This window comes from Phaethon aethereus (assembly GCF_964289735.1).
Source record: "Phaethon aethereus genome assembly, chromosome: 5".
Taxonomy (NCBI): Eukaryota; Metazoa; Chordata; class Aves; order Phaethontiformes; family Phaethontidae; genus Phaethon; species Phaethon aethereus.
This window is the reverse complement of record NC_138579.1, coordinates 53736126-53749810: the sequence shown is the minus strand read 5'-3', so window position 1 is coordinate 53749810 and position 13685 is coordinate 53736126. Positions and strand designations below refer to the sequence as shown.

The window sequence follows — 13685 nt, the reverse complement described above, 5'->3', positions numbered from 1 at the left end:
AAAAAACACCAGCCAAATCACTTGGAAATCTGGCCTCTAATTTAGGAAGAAAAATGAAGATGAGTTCTTTGAGAAGCTGACCTTAAGGATTTATTTAGCAGGCTGTGACAATGCATTTAAGTTTGAAGTTGGTGCTAAGAGATGATTCATAGGGTTTGCACACAAATCACAACATCACACCTCAACCCACACATGCTGGGTATGCACAAGATCACAAATATAGACAGTAGTGCACACTACACCACAATATAAACCCACAAGCACAGCTAAATGCATGAAACTGATATAGTGACATGGCTGCTTCAAACCAATCTGAGATGGACACCAGTGTCTGATGCATGCTACTATACTGCACTTGTTCCTTGGATGCTGTACAGTTAAAAGGATTATGGCTGTTTCTCTGGAAGAAATTAATTGCAGCATCATAGAGACTACAAAGGAGTGCAGTATTTTGTGGAAAACTATATAAATACAACACATGATTTAAGAAATTGTCTCCTTGTCTTATTCTATTGAAAAAAAGTCTAAGTATGTTGTCAACTATCTTGAATTGAAAAATCTCTCAAATTAACTTTACTGTGCTGACTTTTTCTTCATTGGTCCTTCTAGGTACTGAGAATAAGGACTTTCTATAGGAAAAAATGACAGTTTCCCTCTGCTTCCGAGATTGTAAATAAACCGCATCTGCAACAACTCTAGTCACCAGAGGAAATTACCCTTCTTTCTGCCATACAGCATTGAAGAGGAGATTTAAAGTAACAAATGCAAACGTGAGACAGGATTTTTGTCTGACTAAAGTGGTGGAGGGCATACACAGCAAAGGGAGATCCAATCTGATGCCCAGACAGTGACTGTAAGGTTAGTTTGACAAAGCAGCAAATCACTACCTTGATACCGCACCAGCAGTGTGCTCTAACTGCAGTGGTAGTCTAAGCAATGGCAAGCTGGTGACCCTGCCAAGAAGGCTGAAATCTTTTCTCACCTCAGCGAGTATTATCTACAGTTAGAAATTCAGACAGAGTCCAGCAGAAGCCTGAATCAACAGGCCATGTAAATTAAATCTACAGAGGATGCATTTGAAAGAGCAGAGACCCTACCCAGTAACATATGGCACAAGGAGTCCTGGAGCTGACCAGTGAGCAATGACTCCAAGAGGCAGCTGGGTTGACTTACCGAGAGGAAAGCGTGGACAATATCAGCCTTAATGGAGCTTAGTGGTTTGTCCTTAATGACCACAAAAATCTGTTCTTCTTTCTCCAGGTTGATGAAGTTACCAAACCAGGATTTTTTGGCAAGCCTGATGTGATGAAAAGAAAGAGATGGTTTAGAATATTGAGCACTATTTCTTACATACCCACAGCTAGAAAAAATACTAAAAACCGCAGAAGGAAGTTTTGATAACACTCCAAATGTGATACTATTACTAATAGTAAGTGGAAAACAGTATCAGAGAACATCCAGTACATTTCACTTAGTGAAAACCGTTAAAATGATGGACCACACAGTGTTACTCTGGCAGCATGTGTGAGCAACAAGGAAAAATCAGGAGCAATGGTAACTCTTTTGACTGAGCCAATATACCAATACTGCATATATCAAGTGCATATAAGCCAGCGGACACATTTCTAGTTTGTCTCCAGGGATCTCTCCATTTCTTGTGACAATATGTGGATGCTGGTAACACAGAGCTTTAAGTTCCTTCCCAGCCAATATCAACCCCTTTGGTGTTGACTTGTAAAGTTCCTTTTCTGAAGGTGTCCTGTTGGGCTGACAGTACATCCCAGGATCTTGCTTTTTAAAGCAAGCTGCAGGTTTCACTGGACCTCCAATTGTGAGTGATATCCACTCCTATGCAGAGGGCCAGGACAAAGCTGTCCCATTCATCAGTCCCATTCAGGGTGTCTATATAACGAGTGAACTTTGGCCATCCTACAAAGGAGTGCATTTTCTGTACTAAAAGAGAAGTTATCAACACCATGCAAAACACAGTTCAGGCTTTACACTGACAGCAGTCCAACTTCGCAGTTCCTTTCACCATCACATGGTGGTTTCATCTGATTTCAGCAAATGTTTGATTTTGCTTATTGTTTTACCATCTCATTGCCCTTTGTTGACATTCCCTTTTGAGTTAAACAAACTGAAGGAAAAATGCAGGGACATGAATGTTATTGGGGGACACTACCCAGAACTTGAAGGTAGCACCTCTGACAGGTGTGGTTTTGAGGGGAGAGAAGATGCCGTCAGCCATGAGATACAGCCAGACAATTGCTGGGCCAACCTAAACCCAGGGAAAATTCCACTGAAATCAGACATATTCTAGTAGGGAAGAACTTAGCATGAAAATGTCAGAAATTAAGAGACCTGCCACCAAGAGACTGCAGTTTTTTTCCTCCACAGGATACTTTACAGTGCCATGACAAATCCAGTTCGCAGTATGGCAAGCAATAAGCCTTCACTTGTTTTCGTGGACATTTACCACTCAACAGAAGAAGACAACCTACTGTCCAGTCTCTCCAGACCAGGAGAGCCATCTGTAAAAAGGATTACTATACATCAGTTTTCCAGCAAAGCAGTAAACAGCTGGAAAGAGTCATTAGTAGATTCACTTTCTGCAACAAAGATTCAGACTGAAGCAGAATGAGGAAGGGCAGAGACTAGGAGAGAGAGGAGCAAACTAGGAAACTAATTTGAAGTGTAGACCTTCGGGATAAAGAACAAAGCTTGACCTCAGCAGCGTCCAGCAATTCGCACTCATTCCCCATTCCAGAGTGCTCCATGAATCACACAACTGTCATCTCACTGCCCCTTTAATGCACACAGTAGAAAGACCACAACTGGAAGACAGCTTAGCTGTGCAAATAATCATTTGCTTCTACTTACTGCAGGCAACCAAAAATAAGAGTACAGAAAGATTCACTTGCAATTTGGTAAACCTTAAAGCACCCCGCTCAATTAAAGTGGGCTAGAAAACCGTCACTCCCTAAAATATTCATAGGCAGCTGTAACTAAGCCGGTGAGCCAGGGATTAGCATAGGGAGCAGTAAAGAGAAAGGGCCTCTCATTTAAATGGGTCGTTAAGGAGCCAGGGTTAGAGTGTGAAAGGAAATTACATACTAATTAGCTTATGTGTCTTGCACACATCATAACAACTCCGCAAGCCCCTGGAGAGCTGGGGCAATAGCTCCCTGCATGTAAAGGGTCTATGCTCATTAGTAAATTAGCACCTGGTTATCCATCTAAAACGGCTGGTTGTCTTAGGCTTGGATGTATCATAATTTGAACGGGGGTTGGCTATATGGACTCCAGGGGTCCAGCGTATGGCACACATGGAAGCTGGGCCTGGAAAAAGGGTGCATATTTAATTGCAGGTCTGCCATGTTAAAATCTGGCTTTTCATTTTTGTATTTTCATTACTAGTTTTGTTGGCCCTTCACTTATAGGTCTCTCATAGCATAGGTTAAAAGGGCCCCAGTACATAGGGAGGTTTTCTTCGGTTCAACTTTGAAACTTTGTCTGGAGTCTCCAGAGTCCAGCTGGGCTCCTTTCTTTGGCAAGGTTATCACCAGTAATACTGACTCTGGAAGATTCACTGATAGCCTAGGCTATGCTCCAGCTTGTACATCACTGGAATTCACTAAATAATTTTGCTGGTGTCGCATGAGATGGAATAGGTGCCAGTGGCCTCTCCTGTTTCTGGAATGAACAGAATCAAGACATAGCACACATGCACTGGCTCTCTCCCCAAAATCAACAGAACTGGCTGTGCCTGTACACCCGGGGAATAGGCCCACAGAAGAAGAAGGGGCAGCTTTGGAATAAAACAACACAATAAAGGTTCCCCTCCTCTTAGAAGGTGTCAACTGCTACTAACTTGGGCTAAAACGGGTATGAATCAAGCATCCTCAGTACCCTGAATGAGGTGCTCTAGCATCTCACAAGATCAGGCTGTAAGCAGTAAAAAATGTACTTAAAATTAACAATCTTCTCTTGTCATGGCAAATCTCCTAAGGGGGAGGGAAATAGGAGATATGTGTGGGAGGCTGGGTATGTAGATTACTCTAGGGAATCTAATCAGGTGTCCGGCTGATGAAAAAGCAAATAGATTAGCATGAAAATGGAGGCTGGTGCTTTATTTATTCACACCAAATTTCTCACTGCTATATTCGTTTTCCTACTTTTGGAGTGTCTGACTGCATTGCCTTCTGGAGAGCCTCACTGTCTTCCCAATCTGCCCCAGAGTGCATGGATCTGTAACCTCCAGAGGTTTACGCGCTTGTCATAAACAACAGCATTTCTACTCAAGCAAATGGAGTTTTGCAGGTTTAAAGCAGCTGGAGCTATGTCTCTTTAAATGTAATTCCTAACACATTTTCTAGGACTTTTTCATGTGAGAAAGAATAGCATTACCCAGACATGTCAAAATGTATTACCTAATCATCAGGTTTGTTAAATAAATGGCAATCATTAAAGAATGCTGTACCAGAGCAAGGACATGTATTTTTATCATTCAACCCATGAGGTCAATACAGCTCTTGGTAAGGACATCTTATTTCTTACAGAAAGGAAGAAAATACTAGAAAAAATAAGATACGTGGAAGTGGGCACTGAGCAACAAGACATCTATCGTTAAAATAAAATCCAGTTCATTATTTTTTATGACTTTTATTGTGTTTACTGCAGGGTGCAACCCAATTGAACTCATTAATTTGGCAATTATACAGAAAAAGAAAAAAGGGCCTTAGGCTTTGACTTGCATCCAAACTGCCTCAAATGACAGGCACTACTTCTCGATACCAGCTTTTAGAGAGTGAGTGGGAAGCAGAGAAGGCAATAAATTAACAGAAAAACTTCCACCAACATACATACATGAAGAGAATAGGAGAGGAGAGGAGAAGAGAGGAAAGAAGAAATTAAATTCTGAAGGTTTTCTGCTTTAACAGCCTTAAAAACGTTCAAGTTGAGAGTATTATGTATTTCTTTGATAAGGATGTGATCATTTTATGAAGTTCTCTCATGCCTCTTCATTAGTAAATGCTCCAAAGGGTTGAAAACACAATTTATTCCATTTTTCTTCCTGGATTTCTTTTACTGACCTTTACTATTCCCAACTTCTCCCTCTCCTGAGGTCTTTATCCCTCTCCATTCTGCCAAGTGTGGGGAAAGTTGTTAAGGCAATACCATTGTCACCAATTACAAAACTTTGGGCCCAAAATTTCCATGTACAACTCATGAATATTTCACAAAAGTATCTTGACAGAAGTCCAAATTGCCTTGGTTGGCAGGGTAGGTCTATGGGCATTGGGTGCACAAACACAAGCTGTGAAAATAAAAAGGAATAATTTGGCATCTGTTGCATATATTAGGGAGTGTTTGAAGCAGCACACTCTGGCAGGGACCTCCAAACCTGCCTTGCAGTGACACACATTTGTGCAGTGAAATGGCTGAAATATACACTGACTTTTAGGAATGAGTTTGGTGAATATGAAAGAGCTTCTGCATGTCCCAGTGCTGCTGCCCAGAATTAACACCGTGTTTGCTATCGCAGCCAAAGATTCCTCTGAATTATCTTAGCAGAGGCTTCTGCATGTTGTCCTGATCATGCAAACTCTCCTGTACTGAGGGAGACTTTTTAGTGCATAGTTAGTGCCAGTATAAGCTACTGATGATCCTCTCCACTCCCCAAGAGTGATCTGCTTGACAACCAAATGAAAGAAGAGAGAATGAACATGTTACAAACCTAGTAAATTCAGCAAGCCGTGAGGAACTGAGGTGGATACTGGGAGACTGTTTTATCACCTGCCGACTCCGCTGCCATTACTGAGGTATCAATTTTATTCAGGGTCCTTAGCAGAAGAACCATTTCACATCTCTGTCCCACTCAGAGCATAACAGGCTACAGTCAGATACTGATCCAGAACAGGCATATGTCACCCTATGACATTCAGGCAAGGAAATGACATTGGTCTGTGGTGGAAAAAAAGTAGTGTACCGGCAAATTACTTACTCTGGAGATGATTCCGGGGTTAAATTAGACATCTCCTCTGGTGTAGGTACTGCCCATGCATGCACAGCCAAAGAGAGGGAGGGAGAAAAGAAATTGATGATTCAGTATATCTTCCATTTTCTGCTTTGATACCAATGAAACAATTCTGGCATTACACCCTCTTGCATTTGCCGACTGCCTCTGCAGACTAGTTCTGACATTTGAACATTGGTCATATGTCTCTACATCACTGTATCTAATCAAGTGCTGCATTTCAAGGCTCACCCTACCCTTCCTTAAATCATTACGTAATCTTGCACTGGCTTCAACAGTTTGTGGTTCAGACGCAAAGACCGTGCCAATTTAATTGCTTTACAGTTGCTTCAAAGCCCAGTTGGATGCAGCTCAGTCACTGCTGCAATTCTCCACAGTTCTCTGACCATCTCAGAGCCAATGTTCCTGACCATCATAGTTCAAAATCTAACTATTCCATGGCTGTAATCCTCCTCTCCCACAGGATCACATCCCAACACCCTGTAAAACCACAGGGTGTTGGGACAGCTGCTGATGACATCTGAGGATAATGCATGGGATGTTGGGTGCCCTTTGCCTGAATGCAAAAAGCCACCTGGAGCTTGAAGAAGAAAATTTTGCACATCTCAACACTCTAGAGACTCTGAAAACTGAAATAGGCTAGCAGGTATGAAACAAGTGATTGTATTAAGGGAATTTTTACAACAATTACCAAAGGAGGTAAAAAAAGCATTAACCAAGATCAAACAAGCTGTGTTTCAGAAGGACAATTTCAGCCTATTGCCACTGGCTGTCTTTTTTCAGCAGAAAGCTCAGCGTGTCGCTATGGAGAGGCAGCGGCGTACAGCCGTAGGGGAAATGGCAGAGCTCTAGGTTCTCTGACAAAAAGAGTGGAGAACCTGAAGATAAAATTTTCTTCTGCTGTAAGAGCCACCACAAGGATAGGAAGAGCTGTATGGCTAGAGTGTGAAGAGGGCTCAGGAGATGCTGTTGGAGCAGGTGCAGAGCATGACAGAGCCTGCTGATGTGTGTCTTGGGTTAGGTCTGGCTGATGCTATCACTCTCATTTTCAATACCAATATTCAGTCCTCAGTACATGAAATTTGCAGAGACACAGAGAGGTATCAACTTGCTGCTGAATGTCTGCCCAAATCAGAACCACCCTGTACATCTGGGTGAGTACTCACCTTGCAATTTCCGGCGATGGAAGCGAGGAGACCCCAGGAAACTATTCTTGATTGAGTTGAGCCGTGTCCTCCATGGCATTCCTCCAATGCTGGGGCTGGATGGTGGTGTTGGGTTGGGTGTGCCTGCTGGGCTCTCCTTTGGCGTATGGACAGGTGTCCCCTTGGGGGTAGGGAGGGGACTTCCCCTTGGAGAGGGGTGAGGGGTGACCTGTATGATGGGGATAGATTTGGTGCTTGGGTCAGTACTAGAAGGGAGCAATCTAACAGGAGACATAGGGTTGGTCTGCACTTTAGGAACAGCCAGCTGTGGGTTAAAGCCGGCAGCAGGCGAGCGGCCCTGAGCATTCTGCACAGGGCTGTTCTGGGAAGAGGGGGTGCTGGTATTGCTGGTAGGGAGTGGGTTGGATTTAGTAGACTGGAGTGGTTTTTCGGCCAATTTGCTCTTGGATGGCAAAGTCTGCGTCTTTGGGTTGGGCTGAAGTGCTGGCTTTGGTTGGAGTACATGTCCAGGCCTGGAGGCGTTCCTACAAGCATCAGGGTCCAGGGAGACTTGGGGTCGGGCAGAGAAAGGGAGGTCTGAGGTCTGAGGGGGGATGAAGAACTTTCTGATAGGCTACAAGACAGACGCAGAGTGTCCATGCACATCAAAAACAGTGAAATACGCATAGAGCGGGCGAGCAGAGAAAGGAAAGCCAGAATAAAATCCAACCGAGTCACAAAGATGCACCATGTCACAAGGAGACACAAGAGATGGAGGTGAAGGGGTAGTGGGGGGGAGGGATTTTGCAAAGAAACAAAAACAAACAAACAAAAAACAAAAAAAAGACATGCAGTTAGCTGGGAACACAGCATAATCAACAACAGCAGCAGCGGCAGCAGCAAGAACAACAGTGTCATAACAGGCTTCATCATATTAACCAACCACGTGTCAGCAAAGGAAAACAACAGAAAGAAAAGTAAAACAAAGGAAAAGTAAAAGAAAAAACCAACATGAAAGAAAGTAAAAAGAAGAGAGAAATGCCATCTCTCTGGGATTGTTCTGATTGCCCTGCAGTGAGAGAAGCACGATGCTGTAGGGAGGTGAGGAAGGGGAAGAAGAACCACTCAAGCCACAGACAAATTGAGATGTGCCAAGAATGGGACCACCTCTTTCAGCTCCGAGTGCCCATATGCAAACCCAGCAGAGAGATGAAACTCGAAACAGGTGTGTGATACACACGGAGTGGTAGGCGATACACACAGGTTACTGCACACACCAGTCAGAACCTCTTTCCTTCCTCTTTACCCCTGACTCTGGCTAATGCACACCCCGGTTGCAGCCACCCACTGCAGAAAGCGGGGGAAGCGGGAGGGCGATGCCACATGGGCATCCACACTCCTGCCCTGGCCTGGAAGGTTAAACTGCTCAGCGTTCACCTGGAGGCTTCAGAGCACACACCACCACGAGAAAAATATGAACTCAGGTTGGTGTTTGATTTGTAAACAGCTACAGCAAAAATGTCAGAGAGAACTGGCAAATTTGCTTATCTGGGAAGAGATGATACTTCCTGTCAGAATTCATGCTTCTCCTGCAACATCCCTCATCGCATTGGAGGACAGCTTGATAATCGGAATTTCTGTCATAAAGTCACAGCAATATTTGCCATTAAGTCACAATTCTATGGAGGGGGCGGGGTGACCCATTGTTTCGTAAGACACAGTTTAAAAAGAAAAAGACAACCAAAGTTCATAATCCATCACCGAGTTATCAAAAATGGGATTATGAATTTTTTTTCCCAAACAAGTGCATTTATACGTTAGAGGTGTTTTGGGAAAGCATTCATACGTAGACGGCAAACAGCAATACACAGACTTGGGGGGGTAGAAACCCTTTAAAGGGATATTAGCAAGCTAAAAATCACATTTAAAACAAAACAAATGGTCTTACAAAACATTGCTGTTAACACCTTAGATGACAAGTACTGGCAGAATTGCAAAAATAGAAAGCGCTACTCAAGATTTTTAGCTTTGGTCTGCACTCAGATTACAATTTCTCTGAATTATTACCTATTATAAAGTATTTATCACCATTATTATTATTATTATTATTATTATTATTATTATCCATTCTGAACACCTAAAAGCCGTAACCAAGCACTGTGCAGACATACCATATACACGTAACCATGCCTCAAATCTCAGTCCCGGGTAAGCACACTCACTAGTGAGTTTAATTTCTGGGTTTGATGGATTAGCACAATGTTGCTATATTTAAAAAAATGCAGAAATGTATTTAAGACCTAAGTCCTACAATTCTTTGCATCAATGTTTTGTAATTACTTTAAAGACCTTAGAGTTAGGACACCAAAATTAAAAGAAAATCACTACATCAAAACATTTGTATTATTATTAGGATTGTAAAGTTAAACTAAAGTCTGCCATGTTGGTAAATTCTGATCACCAGTGAGAAAGGAAGGGGAAAAGATGAGGAAAATGGTTAATTTATGGAAGTCACTATCAGCATCTGGCTATTATCCATTTGCAAATGACACCAACAGATAAAAGTCAAAGACTATTGATTGTAAATGTTTCCTTGCAATTTTTGTATCTTATTTGTATGATTGTTTGAGAAACAAATTTGAAAGAAATAAAGGCAAATTCAACTCCCACTCAATCCACTAAGAATCTGAAAGGGCACCCTTAATTACTACATTTTTAGTAATGTAATAAAGAACAAAATTAGGTCTATATTTCAGCTGGTGCAAAGGGGAACAACACTAGCAAGATCTTGTGAGAAGAACTCCTAGTTGCTCTTGAATTCAATTCCTCAATAGAACTGAACCTAAGCAGTGCATACAGTGAAATATGTATTTGCTTTTTAAAGTATGTTCTCTTTCAATAATCTAAAGTGCTATTAGAAGCATAGGTAAGGATGTTTTTAAAAAATACCATTTTTATTCCAATGTTTCCTTTTAAGACTCAAATTTGACCTTCCTTAATATTGTTATGATCTGCTGAAAATGCCATCTGGTTGCTAAATCCCTTTGAAGACTTTTAATTTGAATTAATCAACTGCCTATTAAGTAATAATGGTAAGATAGAGCAACTATGGAATAGCTCTTGTCATCCTTATTCTTTGAAGCAGTCCTACTGCGATGTCAGAAATTGATCCCAAGAGATCAATTTATGAGATCAAGACTTAGGTTTGCTGCACTGGATGCTTATTTTGTGCACAAAACTATTTCCATGCTCTTTTTCAGTACATTTTGCAGTGGCGTAAGAGTTCTCAGACCTCTGCTTCATTCCACTGATATCCAGGAGGAGTCCCAGTGCAGAAACAAGGAAATGGATCTTCACTGTTTCACACACACATTTTTGCCAGTTGCAAAACAGTGTAACAACTGACAGAAGCCCAGAATATGTTTCAGAAAATAGTACAATCAAGCAAGGAGCTGGAAGCTTTACTAGCCTATAAACCTACACCCAACAGTGTGTCTTTATGCATAAGAATTACACACAATGTTACCAGGGAATTAAAATTTTAAATACTTGGAATACTGATGTTATCTTCATGTACCTAAGAGTAGATCCATAGGTGTATCCATACCCTAACACATGGAATATATCCATTTCCAGTGGGGGATGGCATCTTCTCATGAAGTCATGAGAAGTATGCAGAAATCCTCCAAAAACTCTGGGCCAGACAAATAGGTAACATGGATGGCCATAGCCCTGTAGACTTCTTAATGAGGTCTAGACTTTTGTAAAGACTGCAGTCTTGAAGTGACTAAGCTGACTTTGTCAGACACTAGGAATACTCACTCTTATCCCTAAAGAAGTTACCAAGGAGAGGGAGGCCTGTCATTGCACTTAGAAACTGTAATAACTTTGCAACACATGTACTATCAAGCATGTTTTGTACTAGTTGAGTATCAGTATTAGTTGAGTATCAGTATTTAGTTGACTATATTGAATAAGGGCATGTGAATGTACCTTATTTATAGGGGTTTGAGCATTTTTTTCTCATCTTAATTAGTCAACTTCTTAATTTCCTTTTAATTTTGCTAGCCCTCAAATTCATATAATTTATTTTCTCTGACTTTCTAATACAAGTTATTCTGAGGCAAACAGAATCAAGCTGGTTGTAACCAGCATGGTTTGGTGCTCTCTTGTGACCTGATTGAAGGTAGCTGTGAAATAGTTCCTGATATTTGGTCTGAAACCATGCTGTATACAGACCTCAGCTGGATATGGCAGTGTTTTGTGCTTATGAGACCGAAAAAGGGCAAGGGCACAGTGAGATCCCTTGTAACAGTGCAGGGAACATGTATGAGACATGCTTGCATTTGTAAATAACATTTCCCTCACCACCCATGAAAATTTACAAGCTGCCAAGGAAAAACGAAACATCCCAGCTAAGAGCCACGGCTCTGCAGCAACAGATGTCGAAAAGCATCAAGCATGTGTGAGTGAATTGGACCAACAATCTTGAAGCAGCACCACTTACCCTTGGACTGCTGAGAGGACTGGTGGAGAGCCCAGATGATGCTCCGCTGATTGACCGAGACCTGAATGGACACAATAAGGAAAAGAGCCCTCAGAAAACCTGGACAAGTAATAACCCTGAACACCAGCCACCACAGGCACAGGTATGAAGTGAGGAAGAGGAGGGAGGCTGTCACTGGAAAAGCACATGACTCTTTCCTTTCACTACTGTCACCTTTTTCTGTTGTCCCACCCTCAAAACAAAGAAATGCGGTTGCCTCAGGGAGGATACTACTTTTCATTAAGGGAGTTGCTACCTTTTTTTTGGTCATCTAGCACATGGAAGCTACTACGTCTGACCTGTGCAAGCCGAACTGCTGAATTCAAAAAGGACTGTCAAGACATTCATGTTGGTGCTGAGAATTCTTTTCTGCACAGTGCTGGTGGACACAGAATGAGACGTTCTCTGTCATGAGCAACGTGGAAAAGCACCGTGCGTACAAGGCACAAAGGTAGGGGATTCTGTGATTCTTCCAGATATTAATTAAAAAAACAAGCCTCCATGACTCAGGCGCACAATTGTTTCCTATGTGATGACTTCCCACAAATCAAGCTCACATTGGCTTAGCCCTTTCCAGCCTCTCACTGATGGATTTCACATCTCTGCTCTTCAGTAAGATTTCCTGCTGTTGCATTAAACAAGCCAGGTCTTCTCTATGGATAATGAGTTCTGCTGTTGTTGATGACTTTACTAATATCAAGATAACAGCCCAGGTGCCCTCAAAAAGAGGCCAGTGAAGGGAGAATAAACTGTCCTTCTATTTGCTGACAAGGTCACCTATACTGTAATGCTCTTATGTTCTCCAGCAAAAGCCACCTATGAAAAATGTCAGCTGTAGACAATAAAACGTACCAATGTGCTATGCTAAACGTGCTGAAAGGGCAGACAGGTGAAATGCACAAACATTTCAGCAGCAGAAGTTTCCAGGAGGAGGGCGCCCAGCAGGAAAAATCACCCTCCGTGTGGCTGTAAATGAATAAGCCCCAGAGGCAGCTGCTTTCTATCTTTTTTAAATAGAAGGAAAGTTGTCTGGAAGACTGAAACATCTTATAGGAAAGGACTTGGCTAAGAACCTAGCTGTTCAACAACCACCACGCAACATGTCAATGTAGCAAACCTACCAATGTTTCACCTATAGTAAGAGCAATGAAAGCAATTACTTGCCTTCACATAACAAACATGAAAAGATGAAGTCCTGTAGATGCTTGGAAAACAGAGTCAATGTGTGTATGTGTATATGTAGGTGTCTATGCGTGTGTGTACATGTATATATATTTAAAATTTATATAGGTCAGATAGTTAATGTCAGCTTATATATAAGACAATGTAAAACAAATTTTGACTATAAACTATCTCAGTTTACTCTATTCTGCCATCATAGAAGAATAAAACAAAAAAATCAGTTTCTAAAATGGTCTCCCAGACATATATTACTACATGAATTTCAGCAGTGGAATTATAAAAAAATATGTGAACTGCAAAAGAGGACATATTTCCAAGGAAAGAGTAAGCTACAACTGAACACAATGGCAGGTCCTGTTCTCTCTGTTTGTATCCTTTAGAGAAACTACTCACTGATGGTTTTCTTTGTATCTCATTGCAGTTTGTCCATCACAGTAAATAGGTGAAACCCAGAAGCCCAGTCCCAGCATGCTTTTTTGCCAGATTAAATCCAAATTTGTACCACGAAAATCTGGGGCACTCATTCTATGCAGAAACTCCCCACGTACAGTCCTCCTTGTACCCTGCTGCAGTCTGCCCATCATCGTACAGCAGTCAAAAACTAGAAGCTCAGTCTTGGCATTCTTTTGCACTAGATTAAACCTGAATTTGTACCATCAAGATCTGGGGCACTGAAAGGTTTATGCAAAGTAATTTTAAGGAGAGAACCATCTGCTCCACTTTTGAAAGGCTATTTTATGTGCCTCTCCTATAACTGAAGTAACTGAGTGCAACA

At 41.7% G+C, this 13685-nt stretch overlaps 1 protein-coding gene across 2 annotated transcripts in view; it reads right to left on the bottom strand.

Annotated features, from left to right (window-relative positions):
* BRSK2 (BR serine/threonine kinase 2) overlaps window positions 1–13685 on the bottom strand; it is a 321648-nt gene that overhangs the window by 23087 nt on the left and 284876 nt on the right. For both annotated transcript variants that reach the window (XM_082000492.1, XM_082000493.1), the window contains exons 13-16: window positions 11690–11750; window positions 7204–7411; window positions 6005–6053; window positions 1174–1297 (exon numbers count right to left, since the gene is read on the bottom strand). In XM_082000492.1, coding sequence (XP_081856618.1) covers window positions 1174–1297; window positions 6005–6053; window positions 7204–7411; window positions 11690–11750 — 442 coding nt within the window. The remainder of the gene's footprint in view (window positions 1–1173; window positions 1298–6004; window positions 6054–7203; window positions 7412–11689; window positions 11751–13685) is intronic.